At 38.4% G+C, this 20,454-nt stretch overlaps 1 protein-coding gene across 1 annotated transcript; it reads left to right on the top strand.

The window, feature by feature from the left end:
* Nucleotides 1–49: 49 nt before the first annotated feature.
* Nucleotides 50–17,994, top strand: LOC147610007 (uncharacterized). Its single transcript, XM_086787241.1, has 6 exons — nucleotides 50–337; nucleotides 467–766; nucleotides 866–1,013; nucleotides 1,646–1,927; nucleotides 17,601–17,617; nucleotides 17,791–17,994. The coding sequence occupies exons 1-6, from the start codon at nucleotides 50–52 to the stop codon at nucleotides 17,992–17,994; spliced, it is 1,239 nt and encodes a 412-aa protein (XP_086643367.1).
* The last annotated feature ends 2,460 nt before the right edge of the window (nucleotides 17,995–20,454 follow it).

Here is a 20,454-nt window from a genome sequence, read left to right on the forward strand (position 1 = left end):
AGACGCCCGAGCTCTTTCTCTCTCTCTCTCTCTCTCTTAGCGTGGTAAGATGGTGGGCTACGGCCATGCAGCGATTGCCGTGCTTGCACTGCTGCTTACGCTCAAGTTTTGCCTACGATTCCTGGGACGCAACAACCGCCTGCACATACCGTCTCTCTCCGGCAAGCACGTTGTGATCACAGGGGGCTCCAGCGGCATCGGCCTCGCCATCGCCATGAGGTGCGCCTCCGAGGGGGCTTTCCTCACCCTCATCGCCCGCACACCCTCCAAGCTGGCCGCCGCCCATCGCCTCCTCACGTCCACACTTGCCCGCCAGCCCGATTCCATCCTCCTCAAGGTTCCCTCCTATATCTGCTCGCTAATCAATCTATGTCGCTAATACGTTTTTTTTTCTTCAGCTTATTATTCATGATTAATCATCCGATAGTTCATTATTACTGGCCTATTTTGAGTGTTGATGGTGCAGGCTGTAGATGTTAGTGATGCAGAGGCCATAGCCATGGCCATTAAGGAGAGCTTCCAATGGCGGCCTATAGACATCTTGATGTGCTGTGCTGGGGTGGGTGTGGGAGGGCGTGTGGACGAAGTCAAGGCGACTGAATTAGAATTCGTGACAAAAACCAACGTGCTGGGCTGTGTGTTTCCCATACATGCTGCCCTCCCACTAATGAAGCCCAGGAGCATGAGAAGCCCCTCCTCCATCGTCATTATGAGCTCCCTGTCGGGATTGGTAAGCACTCATTTGCGAGAGATAATCAGCAGCTTGGTAAACTTTGATTAGCGGCATAATAAGCTAGCGAGAGTTGGACTACCGCAGAAAGAAATGACAGCAGCTGTGTTTGCTTTGAAAACTACTTGTTTGCAGGTACTTCTTTATGGCGGAAACATGTATACAGCTACCAAGTATGCTCTTAAAGGCCTTGCTGAATTATTAAGATTTGAGTTGATGCCATGGAACATCCGTGTCAACTTAGTTTGCCCGGGATTCACAGAGACGCCATTGCTCGATCTAGGTACGATGATGAGCTCATCTGCTAATATCTTTTTTTTAGTTGTTATGAACCCTCACAAAGCGCCAATGAGGTGATAGCCCAAAGTGGTGAAAGGTGTTTTGAACCACAAGGTCCTAGGTTCAAAAAAAAAAACCCAGGTCTTCAGTATGGCCTATACAGGCGGATAAAAAGCACCGACCACAATGAAAACGATAACTATGGGAGGATCTTGGGCCTAAGATAAGTCAGAGAAAAAAAAAACCCTTACAAAGCATCATTACTTATTAATCTCTTTCTTTTAAGTGTTAAGAGCCCTTCAAAAACTAGTCTCTTGGCTTATTTATTTTCAATTTTTAAAATTCCTTAAAAGTACTCTAGCCCAGGTGGTAATGCCATTTTCACACGCTAGAGTATTGACATGCAAGTGTTGGGCTCAAACCTGGCATTTAAAACAGTAATTAACTCTTATTTAAACAAAGGGAAAAAGCCTCAATTCGAACTTTGTGGATGGAAATGTACTTTTGAATTGTGAATCTTACCAAAGAATCCCTAGGCTTAATTACTTTATTTTCATTTTAGAAAACATCTTTCTTGGTTCAAAAAAAACTTAAAATGCCATTACATTTTTCTTTGTTTTTTGTTGGCTTCTTTAGTTGATAATACTGCCAAGGATCTTAGAGAAACTATGAGCAAGTTATGTTTATACAATCGAGAGAGTGCAGAATCTCCAAAGGAGGTAGCTAGGAGGACCATAGAAGGAGTAAAGAGGGGTGACTTCTTGATCAGTACCACTCATGGAGGTTTCCTTCTTGGTAGCCTTGCAAGAGGCTTCGTACCTGCTGACTCTATCACTACATTCCTAATAGAGCTAGTACTAATGATCCCCATGAGATTAACTAGCTTTATTTGGCTCCTTAAATCCAAACGACTCTTATGTAAACAACAAGACAATAATTAATTACAATGGTTGTAGAACAAATAATGTATGTCATTAATTTTGTAATTAGAGAATCAACAAACTTATTTAATGTGATCATGAATTAATTTTACACTGCAAATCAAAATTTCTAAAGGTGAAGGATGTGCATCCGTTTTACTAGCTCTACTTAATCCTCTATCATAATTCTAAAAAAATCTTTCATTTTTTCTCTTAGTTCTCACAAAGTATTTTAAATCAAATCATGACATTACTATAACACCCGTCTCTATGGAGTTCATTAAGTTACTTGCTTAGATAGAATCACACTTTTAGAAATTATAACAATTACTTAAGATTTCCCTTACGGGATGATGGAGTGAATGTGGTCATCCTTGTATCTTTGGTAGCTACGCTAAACTCTACTTCTCTATTTTAATTCTTCCTAGTGTGCTTAAGCTATGTCTTTGAAAAGCAACTTGTATTTTGTGAGTGTTCTTGGTTTGCCCCAATATTCTTAGTTAGCTAGTATTAGAGATTTACTGTAAGTTTATTTGACCTTAGATTGTAAGGGTTACTAATAAATCCAACCTACCATTGATGGGGGAGAATGTAGAGTGAAGCCATACCAAATATAATCTCTTAAAGCTCAAGATAAGGTTTATTACTCATTCTTATGACTTTCATGAAATAGTTCTGAGAATTGACCTAAGAACACCAACTATAATAACCAACTCAGAAGTTGTTATAGCACCGATTGACCTTTCTTCTTTAGAGGCTTGGAGATGTAGGCAAATAGATGTATTCCACACTTTCATCAACAATATTTCAAATATTCTGTAAACCATGGTATGACATATTGCCCTTGCTTTTGAAATTTTTAATGCTTTGCATAACAAGTATGATACAAACCTATTGAGAAACTTAAACTTAGAGAACTTGGCTCAAGATAAGAACCTTATAGTTTACCATTATCTAATTACGAGTTGGTGCTTTTCTTCAACAGAAACATCATTAGAATTATTTATTGTAACAACCCAACAGGATAACAGGCAGTATTCGGATAAAGAGTAAGAGATGGAAAGAGAGTGGTGTGTGTGTGTGTGTGTGCAGATCATTAGAGTTATAGAAGTAAAGTTCAAGAGAGTTTGACATGTACAGCATAGCACACAGTTATAGTCTGGAATAGTGAAGTTTATGACACAAGATGTTATGCTATGAATGGTTCAAGGATTTACCTTGTCATCTAAATCATTAGGGCCAAAAATGAAAAAAAAGGGTTCTTTAAGGTTTGGATTAAAACACTAATTAGCTGAGGTTTTAGTAGAATGAGACCTCCAAATTTTTAGAGGCACTTTTGGTGCATTTAAGAGACACGCCACAATAAATGCTAACATTCCTTAAATCATTTCAGAGGTACTTTTCAGTCGTTATTCTCAGTGTTATTTGAACTTTTAAAACGTCTATTGTACAAATATTCCCACCAAAACACGTTCGTTTTTTCTCTCGTCATCATTTGAGTGCTCTCTCTGTCTCTCTCTCTCTGTCTTCTCTTCTCTTTAATTCTTTTCTGTTATACCCTTGCACAGTGGATTATACTCTAATGTCTATCGTTAACTCTTTACTCAATGCAAGAGAACGCACATACAAACTTGCTATTAACATAGATCAGGTCTATTCATCTTGGAGAAGTATTCATCACACCGAGCATTGTTGGACAAAGATGAGGTAAATAGACTATGACTAGAGGGAAGAAAGCACATTAATTTGTGGATGGATGGAAGTATTTATCCCAATGATCCTTGAACTAGTAGACCTCATTTATTTGTAAATGTTTATGACTTGATTAGATTTGTTGGAGATGGTTTTGATGGTATGCTTGGTTACTATGAAGTTATATTATTCTTCATCTTCTGTGTGCTCAGTCCAAATGCATCAACTAAAAGAAACTTTATTAACATCTCAAAAAACTATTTCAGAGCTTTATGATAAGATTAGAGAGCTAGAAGCTGTAAACCACTTCTTGAAAGATAAACTATTAAACTTGAAAGAAACGACAGGAGGATTAAGAGAGAGGAAGAGAACTTTAAAGAATATAAGTGAGTTGTCTGAAAGTAGTGGGACTAAAAAGAGAAGACTCAACCTTGCAAACAAATATCTCTCACATTTCAGGTATTAATATCCATCGAAATGAGGAGAGAATCAAGCTTTTCATTGAAACCAAGAACAAGGCATACCTGGTCAAAATCCTTCAATCTCTAGAGAATACAAATTTGAGAGATCTTACTCTCAAAGAGTTGGTAAGAGACTAAAGGACCATTGTGAAACCAGATGAAATAGTAGAGACTTATGACACCATAGATATTAGTCGCAAAGGTTACCAAGCTCTTCTGGATTATGGTTTTAAAATCTTAGATACAAGAGAATAAGGACTTTTGGTTTGCCAAGATCCCTTTCAGTTTCTACTGCTAGGACTGCTATCAATGATTTTATATTCACGTGATCACAATTTTTTTTTTTGTTAATAACATGTGTTAACATGTTTCCAAAAAAGTCGGTGGGAGGTTCCCTGGTAATCGGCTAAAATCCTGTCGAGATTTTTGCAATACTCGGCGGTCCCGCCGGGAATTTTAAAACCCTGTGACGGGCCCGCCGTGGTCGTCATTTAGCCCGGCGGGCTATATTTTTGTATATATACGGGCCCGGGGGGCCCTTTGGGAGCTCATTGCTAATAGTATACACAGGTAATGACAATTTTGGGTGTGTGTGTGTGTGTAGGTGTGTGTGTGTTCGTGCGGGCAGCCGCCCATGGTCGCAATGCGCGGCAGGATGTGAGTGGTCCGCCATACGAGGGGTGTGTGTGTGTAAGGCCATTCTTCAGAATGGTGCTTATCGTGGGGCACATAGTCGATAACGCAGCTGGTTTGTGTCCTATGGTAAGCATATAACAATGAATACACAAATGAAAAAACAACAAAGTCACTCACGTATTACAAAACATACATCAGCAGCATACAAACTACTTCGAAACTATCTTGATAAACACAAAAGATCATCACATAACACAAAACTACTTCGAAACTATCTTGCAAGGTCTGACTACAAAAACAATGAGGCTTGCAATCATAACTATGGACGAAACTCTCCATATATGAATGCTAACATTGGAAATAACAACTATGGTCATGCCCGCAATTAGAGTTTGTATGAAGGTCACGCCCGAAGTTGGGCAATGGGCAAAATCAGCATGTCAATTCTAAATCCTAGTGAGCCAGATATTGCAGTCAAAGCAAATGTAGTAGATATTGAAGTCAAAGCAGATGTAGTAGATATGCACGTCGTCCACTTTGATGCTTATGAGAACATACCAGTGGAGGTGAAAGGAGACCAATTTGACGTCTCTACAGCTTCATTGGGCGTGATCTTTCATGCACTCTGATTTCGGACATTACCATAGCTGTTGTTATTTCCAATGTCAGCATTCGTATATGGAGAATTTCATCCACAGTTCTAATATGTAGGGTAATTTGTACAATCAGTTTTTACAATGAAAAAGGATTTCATTAACGTGTTCACAAACTCAAAAGATTATCATATACGTAGTTTATTGTTTTAACTTTAGAAAATAAAGATATCCATGAGACGATTCATGCTAAATGTAAAGCATGACTGAAAGTTTTTAAACCATGAATTATTTTATTTGGATACTTACATAACCATAAATATTAATCCTTGCTAAACCTTTAGCATCATGCGACAAGACGAATGCATGAATGTGTGTTCTAAGATTAAGATATATATAATTGATAGCATGCATACAATGCACATTGCACCCCCAATGAAGGATGATCATCATATACGTAGTTTATTGTTTTGACTTTAGAAAATAAAGATATCCAGACGATTCATGCTAAATGCAAAGGATGACTGAAAGTTTTTAAACCATGAATTATTTTAAACCATGAATTATTTTATTTGGATACTTACATAACCATAAATATTAATCCTTGCTAAACCTTTAGCATCACGACAAGACGAATGCATGAATGTGTGTTCTAAGATTAAGATACATATAATTGATAGCATGCATACAATGCACATTGCACCCCCAATGAATCACACGGAAGGTCACGTGGAATGTACCGTTGATGAAAGATCCAATAAGAACATGCCATGTGTCACTAGCCATTTTGGGGACAATGAATGGCAATGTGCCACGTGTCCAATGGTCAGTGAGGTATATATAGAAATGTGGGACCACATTATTCATTTTCAACTTTGAGAGAGATCCGTCCTTGCGTGCGACCACATTATTCGCAAGTGAAGGCTCGGCGTGTCCAAATTGAAGGTGATCCCTTGTGATCTTCTTGCTTCCGTACGGCATGAAAGGATCTAAAGTAGCATGCGGTTTTGCCCCCTATCGCACCGTTGCGGGGACAAGGTTTTAGGGGTGAAACGAGGGCCTTATATTGTTTATTAATGCTCTTAATATTGAGGTTGTTAATGCTCAACGTTGAGGTTGGCATGGACTACCCTCAAGTGCTAAGCAAAGACATTCGCGTCAAGCCAGATCAAGCAAGGCCTTTTAAGCCAACAAGCAAGGCCTTTTTAAGCCATCCATAGGCGTGAACCGTTTGCATGTTGATGGGATTTTACCCCCTATTTGCGCTGTTTGCGGATTATCGCAAATGGAGCTTGTGGGCAATGGCTTAGCTAGTAGTGTTTTTAGCCGTCTCTGTGGTGGCGTGAATTGCCTACATCTTCATGGGACTTTACTACCTACTTGCACCATTATGGATTGTTGTGCATGTCCTTTATTGCAAGTACCTTATTATGAAACCTCCTTAATTATCTTTGGTTTTGAGATGCTGTGTGTGCTTAGCACTTTAGCAATCCTTTATTGTCATACCTTATGCAACACTTTTTGGTTTCAAGAGATGGTGTGTGCTTAGCACTTTGGCAAATACTTTATTATGTCATATCTTATGCAACCACTTTTGAGACCTCCATATGCTCTATGTGCTTAACATATAAGTATATGGAACAATTTTTTTCTTGCTTTTTTTTGGGACATCCTTTTGTGTGCCTTTTTAAAACCATTAGCCATGTACATCCTTTCTTTATTTCTTCTTGTTTGAGGGTCTTCTGTTAATCTAGAAAGGATTTTGACTACTGTTGCAGGGTTTCTCAAATATTTCACAATTTTCAATCTATGGCAAGGACAAAGAAAACTGCAAGGAAAGTATATACTGAAGATCCAAAGATAGCACAGGTTGCTACTGCACCCAGTCCTAAGAATATCAAGCATCCAGTCTGGGAGCCTAAATAAACAAAGTGAAGATCATTTGCATTAGAATATTTTGTAGCTTCACACATACGCAGTGACATTTTGTAACTTGCAAAATATATTTGTACCATTTATTGTATATAAATCACAATTCGTTTATGAAAGATGTAGTTATCTACTAAATGGCAATGGTCAAGAAAAATGTCAATTGTCTATTCATTAATGGTTCAAATATTACAACAGTTGGAGGTAAACAACTCATATAAGATATAGAGCATTCAGCTTTTCTTCCAATTGTAGTACCATTGACCTTAAATTTATAACTAGGGGTGTTGTTGTCAAGAAACTCCAAGGTTTCCCTAACGTCTTTAACATCCACCGAGAGGTAACATTAACCTCCTTTCTTTCAGCATGTGGAATAACCTACAACTCAAACCTAAATGACATGCAATCTATATCAGAATCCAAAGGCTCCCAGATACCCAACTTAAGTTTGTATCTCCTATAATCATAACCCATAGTAAGAGATTGTCGAGAGATATTGTAAGACAAAGCCAAGGATTGAGGGCATGCATTGCACCTTATGTAGTCACCCTTATGGTCATACTCTCTAGATTTCCAAAACAGTCCTATAATGTTGTCCAAATGCTCTGATGGGAAGTTTTTACTTAGCCATGATGCCTTTGTCCTGTGTAACTCTGCGTCTTTGAAGCAAGCTACAAAGACATGTAGAGGCACAAACCATGATAACCGTATCCTCCTTGAGATCCTTCTCGGAGTCCTAGTTTTTTGAATATCCTAGGATATTTTATGTTTGAAGCTCTGCACCGTCGCTTCATCTAGAATGTCCTAATTAAGAGAAGAAAGGCTTGGCACTGCTAAATCCTCAATTTCCCCATACACACCTAGTTTTGGGGGAACAACGTACTATGCGTAGTATACAAAAAGATTACCCTTACTAAAAAAAGCTGCATTTTGGTCACCATACATGAGCTCTGCAAATTCTTTGTGAATGGCTTGGAAAGTACCACTGAAGCTCGCTGCCACTCAAAACTTGTTGAGGGAAAGATATCTGAAGAAATCTAAAGTTAAAACTTGTATTAAAAGAAAAAACATATTTGCAAAATTAAACTACAACTTACAATGTGCTTGCATAGGAATATGTTGAGTTGGAGGTAAGTACATATTCCTTGCCATGTAAACATGTTGGACCTGCGCAAACCAACCTTTAGATGTAACCTTGAAAGTAGCAATGCATCCCTTCCAATGGTATTTTGTATCCTTTCTTTTTGTTTTCTTCACCTTGTGAGATCCCTTGCATGAGGGCAACATAGTAACCCAGTCGTTTACAGTGAAACTCTTGGGTTCCCAAGTTCCGTCATCCCTTCCAATGGTATTTTGTATCCTTTCTTTTTGTTTTCTTCACCTTGTGAGATCCCTTGCATGAGGGCAACATAGTAACCCAGTTGTTTACAGTGAAACTCTTGGGTTCCCAAGTTCCATCATCCCTTTTGTTGTATACGACACAAGAGTTTATCGAACGACAAGGACGTCTTGTAGATTCCATATAGAATAGAAGCAAGAGAATGAGACAATGGAACTTAGTGAGGTCGAAAAAGAGATGAGAGAGAGCTAGAAGATGCACAATGAAGCTCAGTGAGGTTGAAAAAGCGATGAGAGAGAGCTAGAAAATGAGAGCTTCTAGACATTGAGAAGAAGAATGAAAATGGTATAGGTGCCAAAAGGAATATTGGACGTAGTTTGTCCAAACTTCAAAAAATTTGGCATTAACTACATGCCATCTTTTTTCAAATCTTTTGATAGCTTTTGTTTGTATAACGGATCCTAGGGACCACCACAATCCGTCACAATTTGGAGATTTTGGCTAAATTAGAGGAAAAAAGCTCGAAATGGACTCTACTACCTTCAAAGTAGAGGAGACAAGAATACCATATTCTTGTGCACGTGGCACACTCTCTTTGGCTCTTTTCTTAATCACAAGATTAGTAAAGGGCCCTTTTTTAGCCGTTTTTGATCCTAATGTGAACGTCAACTTTGTTACTCCAAACCATATGTTTTATGTGTTATGCTCGAGCTATGTCATAGTACATTCAGACCAGGCATAGTTCAAATGGCTCATGGAATAGAAGATCAGGACCTACACGGCCTCTTCATGCACATGCACTTTACGTAGTTTAGCACTTAATGTCTTCTTATGTGTTATGCTCGAGCTATGTCATAGTACATTCAGACCAGGCATAGTTCAAATGGCTCATGGAATAAAAGATCAGGACCTACACGGCCTCTTCATGCACATGCACTTTACGTAGTTTAGTACTGTGCACTTAATGTCTTCTTATCACATTAGTCATAATCATACGCTGCATCCCATTGGAGCTTTTGGTTAGGCAGTATTGAACCACTGAAGGTGACGAACCGAGCAACCGCACTTTGGTGATCCTATAGGGGAAGTAGCACTAGTTAGAGAGGTAAAAGAGTGGATTCCAGTGGAGAATGGGGAGAATGAGTGGAAGGACATAAATGAGAAAGCATTAGGGCTTATTGCACTTAGCTTAAATGATGAAATCATTCACCACATTGTAGGGATACAACAAGCTAAAGATGCATGGGATGAACTTAACAAATTATTTGGCACTCAAGCAAAAAATTTAAAGATAAATCTCCTAATGGAAAAAATACAAAAGCATCAAACAACAACTTGTAGCCATTGGGAATAAAGTAGAAGATGACGAGGCACTAGTAGTGCTTCTAAAGAGTGTGGACACGAGAGAGTATGAGAACATTGTGGAAACCTTAAAGAATGTACCAGATTTGAAGCTGCATGAGATAGAAGGAGCTTTTCTAGGGCAAGAGAACAAGGTCAAAGAGAAGAAAGGATTGGAACCAACAACTGGAGAGAAAAAAGAATTTTACACCCGAGAGGCCTCACATAGGACGAGGACGAGGAAGAGGCAGGGGAGGAGGAAGGACCTTCACTTGCCACAACTGTGGGAAGCTAGGACACCTGGCTAGAGACTGCTACAACAAACCAAATGAAGAAGGATCGGCATCGGCAAACTTCATGGAGACTCCTAAGGTAGAGGAGCCAGGACATCTTTTCTGAGAGAGAAAGAGAGAGAAACCGCACAACCCAATGTAATCTACCCCAATAGAGTAAAACCACCTCTGAGCCATCAATGATGTAGGCCATGTGATAGATGTATGTGTGAACACTTTAGTCAAGGTCATGGGCACTTGTAGTAGCCTTGGTAGATGTAGTGTGAACACTTTAGTCAAGGTCATGGGCACTTGTAGTAGCCTTGGACAGATATAGAGACAGTGTCAAGGACTATGAGTTAGGGACTTGAGAAACTGGTCGCAGGCTACCAAGTAAGAGGGAAACTTGGTATAGGGTCTAGGTGTGCTAGAATTATTCACTTGAGGGGAGGTGTTGAAATATGCAAGTGAGTGGGTGTTTGCGGGAACAAGCCCTTAGCTAGAGATTGTAAAAGGGATTTGTAATTGAGTGGGTAGCAGTGAAAAGGTGAGAAGAATCCATCGAATGAGAGAATCAAGGGTAGCATGAGTGAATATAGGGGTGTGGAAAGATTCTAGGAAAAGGTGTCCCCAGACAGATGTAGGGGAGGTGGCACAAATCAAAGAGAAATCAGTGGGATTAGATGCTTAGCATCTTGTGGATGTAAAATCTATAAATTGAGGCATTGGCCTAATGAGAAATTGCTAGTTTTTGAGTATCCATGCCTACATTAAGCTATTAGATTAATTGTGCACTAATATCACCTTAATCACCTTAATCACCTTCTAATTACTTGTTAATCATGTTGATCCTTGTATTTGATCCACCATAGCTCATCACATTGCTTCAAATTTATCTTAGCCAAAGTTTGGTCAAAAAGCCAAAACATGAAAGTCTAAAAGATAACCACACTGTGAGTATCTACTTGATGTGTGATGAGCTTTGAAAAAACAACTAATCCTATAAGACCGTATTAGGTATTATGGGAGAAATCCTGCATTTAATTTATGGGAATTTTGAAATTGATAGGTTCCATGTATTATGGAAATTTCCCACTCTTAATGTGGGAAAAGTTATTGTGGAATTTCTTAATATAGAACGGAGGAAGGTAGTGTTGATAATCACCGTTCAAACCAAAAAAGTGGTATTAGTATTTGTGCATAAACATATTTGAAAGGAGTAACTGTTTGATAATCATGTAGGAAGGTGGTATTGATAAACACCATTAATAAGAAAGTGGTATTTGTTTCTTTGCTAGGACCTTGCAGCACACCAAGTGTGAGTTGTACACTGCACAAAATTTATGAAACAATTGAATAAATAAGATAGAAACATTTTTATATGAAAAAAATGTAGGAGGCACAAAGAAAAATTTCATTCAATAAGTGAAAATAAAAAATAAAGAAGATACCAAAGTACATCTCTTTTGGATATTAGAGTTATAACCTAAAAATCCACATTGTCAATATTGAATCTACAAATGCTACTCCTCATTGAAGGAACCATCAATATGAGCTTCATCCTCACAAGCCAAGCCTAAGCATGCTTTTGCTTTACGGGCTTCCTTTTCTGGTATCTTGATTCTTTTGTATGGTGGTGGATTCCTTGGTCTCCACCACGACCAAAGAATTGCATCAGCATTTTCCCCTATACTTGTTGTTCTACCTCATTAATTTGCCAATATCCCTTCCAACAATCAGCATAAGCTTGAGTATCTGTCAAACCTTTCTTCCTTGCACAAGGTCCCCAATATTGAATCAAGAGTTTCTTGTAATTTGGTGATGTAGGCTCATCATCAATATCCGATTCAGCCATAGCAAGCCAAACTGGATAGATATTTGTGTCATCTGGGTGCAGCATGACAAAGTGTCCTTGCTGAACATGTAGCATAGGGTTAAATGCCTCCCTTGGTTTATCCCATCAATAATGATCATTATGTTCTTCAATACCTAAGAATCTTTGTGCCTGCAATTGTTCAACATTCATATCATCTAATTGATGGGACCCTTCAGATTTTGGCCAAAAATCTGTGTACTTTCTTGCCTCTGATTGTATTGGTTTTCCAAGCTCTTCGATTACATTACTCCAATAATCTATGAACCATTACTTAGATTCTGCCTTAGATTTTGCGCCAAAATTTTATGTAACCCTTCAATCCTGATATTACTTCTGCATGCATCTTTATATGCTCGGCCATTGGGAGTAGAGGTGGATCTCCTTTTGGTAACCTTGGTTTACCTTCACTGTCTGTCTTACAAAGACGGATACTTCCACTCCAATTACGAATAGCTACATGTGCCTAAAATTGCATTACCGGTGTGTCTCCTTCCATGAAGAACATGAATAGAAGTGGTTTGGAGTGACCTATAAGTGCTTCTTGCTCATCACAAATGTAGCCATCACAATATGCCTTGAAGTCAGGGACCTCTGTAAGCAAGAAAGGGAGCTGGAGAAGAAGTTGAGCTGGTTCTTAAAGTATCCATCAAATGTGGTAAAGTAAAGGTTTGCCCCACTCTTAATTTCTCTAAAAACCTGCTAAACGTGGCATCTATATCCTCATATGTATGTCTGACCATTAGAAATCCCAACTGTACAGTTTTGAAAGCACCCCGTGCAACAAGCAATGACAAATAGGCAAATAAGTACCGATTTTTATTTTCTCCAACACAATTATCTAGTTGTAGCAATAAGTTTTCTGGCAACTTGCGAAACGAGAAAACCCAATTCATTGTGTCTCCCTGATTTATACATATGGTTCAACAATGGGATCTTTACCATCACTCATATTGTGGTTGTCTAAAGCTGTCCTTGAATTTAAAGCATGTAGAAGTGAAACATTGCTCCTTAGAAGCCCATTTGTTACTAGATCACCAAGAGGATGCTTATCCATCCTCTCTAAGTTATGTAAACAACTTGCAATTGAGCCAATTGTTAGATTGGGATCAGATGGCCATAAACCATTCAAAATAAAGTGTCCATAATGACCTTCTGCATGTCCATGAGTGATCATACCAATCAATGCAACTGGTAAATTATATCCCGAATCCACACCCTTGGGAAGGACCCGTAGTTTGGGAATGGCTGTTTTCTTTTGATCCATCTTGTCATGGATGATGCATACATACTTTTGTGGTTGGGTTTTTGAAAATATGCACCATGCATAGTATAAGCTCCTGCAACTTTGTTGTTGTTGCATGTGAATATCTCTTTCACTGAGGAGCCTTGCTCTTTCTTCTAGACTAGGTTTGGCTTCTAGTTTCGCCTTGAGACCACTACACAAGGTGCACTTGGAGAACTCACTTGCCTTTGTTAGGGACACTTGTGGGTACTCTTTATTCCAAATTCTTCTAAATGATGACTTTGATAGCCTCTTCTCATGTCCCAAAACTGCTCAAGTGTTGCGTTGATTTCATTTAAAATTTTTCATTTAAAATGTCAACTTGCTTGAATATTGATGGAATCGACAACCTGGTTTCCCTTGAGCCATCTAGCATTGTTCTAATTTTGTGTGGCGTAGGCTCGGAGTTCATGTTCACAAATTCATCAAGTAGTGCTCTTGCCTCACTAGCATGTTGTAGGCCTCTCCTCAATACCCCTATGTTTCCATGCAGATATTGACACACACCGGACTCAAACTTTTCCCTGTAATAACGATAAAAGGATGTCTTTGGTATACCATGCATCTCATACCATGCTCTGCAACAAACAATCACCCCTTAATTTTTTGAGCTGAATCACGATGCCAAGCTGTAGAAAGCACATCATATACATAATTTGTACGAGACTCCTAAGATTGTCCCCAAAAGTCTTGTCGTATCCTCATTAGTACATCACGATCGATTAGCTAACAACATTTTTTTGCACAACAATCAATGGATGAAATCCTTTGAACTGATTCACGTGACATATATAAGGCAGAAGCTGGTTGTGGTCCTTGCTTTGGAATCCTATTTATGAAAGTGTAGCGTCTTTTTGCAGAGGTTTGGGCAACAATAACCTCATTAGTTACATCTCCATCATTATCCTCATTACATACATCATCATGTTCAACATGCATGCCATTAAGCGGAACATAGCGTTGCAATGGGCTCCCATCCAGCATTGTCAGCTGTTTAATAGGCCATTTAACTAGGGTGATACTATCCACTTGCGGCATAGTTTGAAATTCATTTGCACTTTCAATAGCCACACCCACACAATCATCACCAAGTTGTTGAAAGTTGACACATTCAAATGGAAACACATATAAGATAGTCCCTTGATTGATAGTTTGCATCATGCTCTCATCCTTTAGAAGAACCATCTCATTCTTCCAAGATTGTCGGATTTGCATGTCAAGTTCTGGAGATGTTATCGGTATTGCATCTACAATTGGAGGTTCCACAGGCTCTTCTTGATCTGCATCACTGCATCTTTCACTCCACTCTCCAAATTCTAGCTCCCTTGTGAAAGGCCTTAAAAGCATTTTTGGCCAACGAACATTACTCCATAATGCATTTTTTAGATAAATGGTATCCATTGTAGGGAATGGTAGTTCCACATCCTTCAAGCATTCCTCCACAAGTAATGACACATTTCCTTGACCAATCTTTGTTCCACTACAAGTGGAATTTGGATCAATTCTGCACACGCAGCCAATACCAACAGAATCATTGTTCAACATCATGTAGACCCTCCCTCCAGATTGGAAATCCATCCTACACATAATCATGTTGGACTTGTTAAACTAGTAATCAAATCTAGCAAGCATTTTGTTTTAGTTTGGAACCTACATTAGACTCTACCATGAAGTATAGTTCTACCATGTGGCCGAGCTAGAACTAGCTCTATCATATGGTAGAGATAGAACCCATTGAAGAATATCTCTACTATGTGGTGGAGTTAGACTTCAAAGCATTCTAGCGATACCATGGTGTCTAGATAGATTATTTTGATATAGCTCTACCACATGGTAGAGCTAGATCAATGAATTCTAGCTCCGTTACATGATAGTACATTGTTGCATTCTACTATGTGGTGGAGTTAGACTTCAAAGCATTCTAGCGATACCATGGTGTCTAGATAGATTATTTTTATATAGCTCTACCACATGGTAGAGCTAGATGAATGAATTCTAGCTCCGTTACATGATAGTACATTGTTGCATTCTAGCTCCACCACATGATATAGTTACCAGATAGTAGAGCTAGTTCAATATATTCTAGCTCCACCACATGGTAGAGCTAGACCTCTAGGCATTCTAGGTCTACAACGTGGTTTATGGTACAGCTAGATTGATGCATTCGAACTCCACCACATGGTAGAGCTAGACCTTAAAGTTCTACGATGTGGTCTAGGTAGAATAGTACAGCTCTACCACGTGGTAGAGCTAGATCAAATACTTTGAGGTCTAGCTCTACCATGTGGTGGAGATAGAATTGCATTTAAGGTCTAACTCTACCATCATGTGGTGGAGCTAGAATGCATCGATCTAACTGTGTACCATGCAGATCAACAAAACCAATTACTCCAAGAAGAGACCTACTTCACATGTCAACAAGAACCAAGGAGCTATAATTGCATTTGATCTTGCTCTACCACACGTGGTAGAGCTGTATTCTACCTAGACCACATCGTACAACTGTAATTATTTGAGGTCTAGCTCTACCATGTGGTGGAGCTAATGCAGATCAATAAAACTAATTACTCCAAGAAGAGACCTACTTCACATGATGAGAACCAAGGATCTAGAAAGAAGGTCAGACTCCATTAGTCCTAAAAATCTATATAAACTTGTAGTCTCTCATTCAATGCAATAGAAATGTTTATGTAATCATGGTTTATGTGTGAATTGATCTTCCCTAGTCCTTGATACCTAACAATCTATGGTAGGAATCAATGTTTCAAATTCAGGGCTTGACAATGTTATAGGAATTGCATCTGTAATTGGAGGATCAGAATGATCCCCTTCTTCATCACCGCTATAGCTTTCGTTTGATCAAATTAAGTTGCTATTCATGATAGTAGATTGCAAATAATCTTTGGCCATCGAATGGCACTCCATAATGAGTCTTGGAGAGATGAAGTATCCATTGTAGGAAAAGGTAGGACCACATCTTTCAAACATTCCTCCACTAGTATGGATACATTTCCTTGCCCTATCTTTGTACCAAAATCCCCTTGAATTTATACATATACTTTAACCTATAATAAAAGCTATAATCTAAGTTGTATCTCTATCTCTATATCTCTATATCTATTCTCTATATATTATATAAAGGAAGAGTTTCACAAAGTACCACATGGCAAGAACTTAGAGGTTCTGAAAGAGGAAGAGGAATTTTGAAAAAGTTGGGGTAAAATTTGAATTTAGAGGTTTGAAGAGATGTGGGAAGCACAGGTCAACCCACTAGTAATGACAACGTTCATCTTCTTTGATCCTCCATAATCCCATCTTAATCCTCTCTCTTATTCCAACATGTCATTAACATATCTATCTAATCGATGTTCTATTTGGCTTAATTAATACTAATCATTTAATCGCTTAGAGAAGCCCCCCAATTTTACTTAATCACATGCCTGCAGGCAGAGCTGAAGGTTGGTGCTGCAAAGTAAAGGCGGCACTTATAAGCTTACAGATATATTTATTAAATAAGCTATAATATAGTAGCATTAAAATAAGCTTTTATTAACTACAAGTTACTATAATAAGCTATATAGTTATAAATATTAATACAATTTAAGTTACTATAAGTTATATAGTTATAGTTGTAGGTTAATATATAGGTGAATGCATATAATTTAAGTCACTATAGGTTATTTATAAACTTTAAATTATATAGGTTTATATATAAATAGGTTTGATTTATATAGCTATAGAAAGTTTATAAATAAGATAATATATAAAGTATAATTATAAACTATAATTAGACTAAATTAAGCTACTATAGTGAACCTATTAAACCTATAAGCCAATTTATATATATCTTTAAGTCTATTTATATAATCAAACCTATAGTTACTATAGTTACTATAGTTAATCTATTAAACCTATAAGCCTATTTATATATCTTTAAGTTACTATAGTTAACCTATTAAACCTATTATAAGCCTATTTATATATATCTTTAAGCCTATTTATATAAACAAACCTATAAGCCTATTAAATTTTAAACTTTAAAGCACGCAACCTTAACCTATGGCGCAACGCAACCTTATTTGCGTCTCTCTGTGGCCCAGGTTCATTGGGCGCTCTGGCGCTGTACGCGGCTGATTTCTAGGGACCAGATCTGAGAGGGGAGAAGAGAGCGAACAGAATTCAGGAATACCTTATGTCTGCTGATTGATTTTGTCATGGGGGCTCCCCGCTCTCTTTTTTTGTTGATTCAGGTGCACTGGTAGCCAAGGTAAATGCTAAGCTTAGCCAAGCTTAGCTTATAGGCAGCAACAACAGTAGCGAGAGGTATGCACAGCAACCCGTGTAGTCGGCCTGGGTCTCTCGCAGTGCTCTGTTGTAGCGTTACAGCCATGCGTCTCCCCACAGTTTGTTGCAGCATTATAGCCATGTGCCTCCCCACAGTTTGTTGCAGCGCGCTACAGCCATGTGCCTTCCCACAGTTTGACAGTAGAGGTGGTTTTCATGTATGGTGGAGGGGGCTGTTCTCATCGATGCCTTGATGCCTTCCACGATGCTCTCCGGAGCTTTCATGTCGGAAATTCTTTGACAGATGTTCCTGCCTTGGCTGAAGGGGTCGCTGTTATAGTGTTTGCCGGAGTTGCGTAGATTTCTACTGCTTCTGCTCTCTAATATCTCCTGCTTGTGCTCTCTACTAGCTTTTCACTACTACTGCCCGTATCAGTTTCAATACCTTCAAAATCTCCCCCGTATCAGTTTCAACATCACCATTCAATTTGCTAAGAAGTGCAACCCAAATCTATATCAGGTTTTTTCTCTTCAACCATTCCTAGTTTTTTGAATTCTTGCATGCTTTTATTTTCTACTTTATGTCAATGTGTATGATATGAATTTTAATTGACATGTTCAAAACTTTAAATCTAATCATAGATAATGATTTAATATGAGACAAAAATATGTGTACCTTGTTGTATCATTGAATTTGATAATGGATGCGGTGATGTCCAAGTGCTAGTTGTCAATGACAAGATGGGAAAGGAGGTTTGTATTACGTAAGCGACATGGATGTCAAGGAAAATTTGAAAAAGACCAAGACCATTTTAAATTTTTAAAGGGCGAGAAAATTTGAATTTAAAATTGGGCGGGATAATTTGAATGCTCTACCACATGCTAGAGCTGGAGAAATGCATTCTAGCTCTACCACATGGTAGAGCTAGAGTTGAAATGACTTAAACTAGTGTAAGATGACTTGAAATGACAAACCATATGTGAGTATAAGTTATAAGAGATGTGAGATATAAGTGTTAGTTGTAATAGATGTGAGCATGAACTATATATAATAAATGTGGGCATGAGCTATAATAGATGTGAGAGACAAGTCATAACGAAGACGTGACGTGACTCAAAGGGCAGTAGGTGAATCTAATACTATATCAACCAATTAAACTTGCCTTAAATTGTATTATCTTGTAGAATTTTCTTGTCATATGTTTGTATCAGCACCAATTTTCAAGAAAAATTCTTGTCTTTTGTAATTGTTACAGCATTAAGTATATTTATTGATCAATTTTAGCTCACCATCCTGGAGGACTGATGAGGCACAGGGCTCCACATACTACTTGGAATATGTGTCCAAGTATGCATTTCATAAAAGAAAAAAATTGGTGGACTTATTTTGTAACAAAAGAGGTGAGTCATCTAGTATCGTACCTCGATCTTGACTTGAAGAGTCAAAAATCACCTACTCTTACCTACTAGGCCTTTCAAGGTTCTATCCTAGAGCATGCACAAAAGACCCATCTCCACCTTCTTCATAGCATTGCTTCTCCCCTCTCTCCTTGCTTGAAATTGTACTTTCCTGCTCTTACACTCTAAGCATGAGATCTATGCAAGAGAGCTCTCATAATAATGCAAGATGTAGCTCCTATTGCAAGACCTAGCTCTATGCATAAGAGCTCTTTCACTTTTTACATGAGATCTATCCATGGGAGCTCTTATAATAATGCAAGATATAGCTCTATGTATGAGAGCTCTTATAATAATTAATGCAAGATCTAACTCTATGCATGTGATCTCTATGTATGAGAGCTCTTAATGCAAGACTTAGCTCTATGCATGAGCTCTTTCACTCTATACATGAGATCTATCCATGGGAGCTCTTATAATAATGCAAGATATAGCTCTAGCATGAGATGTATGTAAGAGAGCTCTCATACTAATGCAAGATCTAACTCTATGCATGTGAGATCTATGTATGAGAGCTTTGAATGCAAGACCTAGCTCTATGCATGAGAGCTCTTTCACTCTACATGAGATCTATCCATGGGAACTCTTATAATAATGCAAGATATAACTCTCTGCATGCGAGCTCTATGTATGAGACTCTGAGATCTTAATGTAAGACCTACCTCTATGAATGAGGTCTCTAATGCAAGACCAAGCTCTATGCATGGGAGCTCTATGTATGAGAGCTCTTAATGTAAGACCTAGCTCTTTGCATGAGAGCTCTAGTGCAAGACCAAGATCTCTCTAGTAGCTCTCGTGCATGATATGAGAGATCTATGCATATGAGAGCTATTAAATGCATGAGAGCTCTTACAATGCAAGAGGGATATCATGCATGAGACCTCTTAGAATACAAGAGAGCTCCATGCATAAGATCTCATGTATGACAACTCTATATGCATGAGAGCTCATCGATATGCATAAGAGCTCTCATGCATGAGATATATATGCATTACAGCCCTTTATGCATAGGAGCTCTCACAATGACTCGCACTTGATAATAGCTGATCTATATGCATAAGAGCTCTCTATGCATGAGATTTGCGATCTATATGCATGGGAGCTCTCACAAATGAATCACACAATGATAGCTCTATATTTATGAGATCTATATGCAGGGATCTCTCATGGCTGAGATCCACGCTTGAGAGCTTTATGTAAGATCTCTCACAATGCATGAAAACTCTCTATGCATGAGAGCTCTCACACCTTGCGTAGATATATCCTAGATCTATATGCATGAGAGCCCTCTATGCATAATCGATAACACATGCATCAGAGTAAATAAAAGTATGTAAATAATTCTCTATTGTGTTATTCTCT

Source organism: Cibotium barometz, chromosome 50 (assembly GCF_041138505.1).
Source record: "Cibotium barometz isolate CiBa-2024 chromosome 50, ASM4113850v1, whole genome shotgun sequence".
In the NCBI taxonomy this organism is placed as follows: Eukaryota; Viridiplantae; Streptophyta; class Polypodiopsida; order Cyatheales; family Cibotiaceae; genus Cibotium; species Cibotium barometz.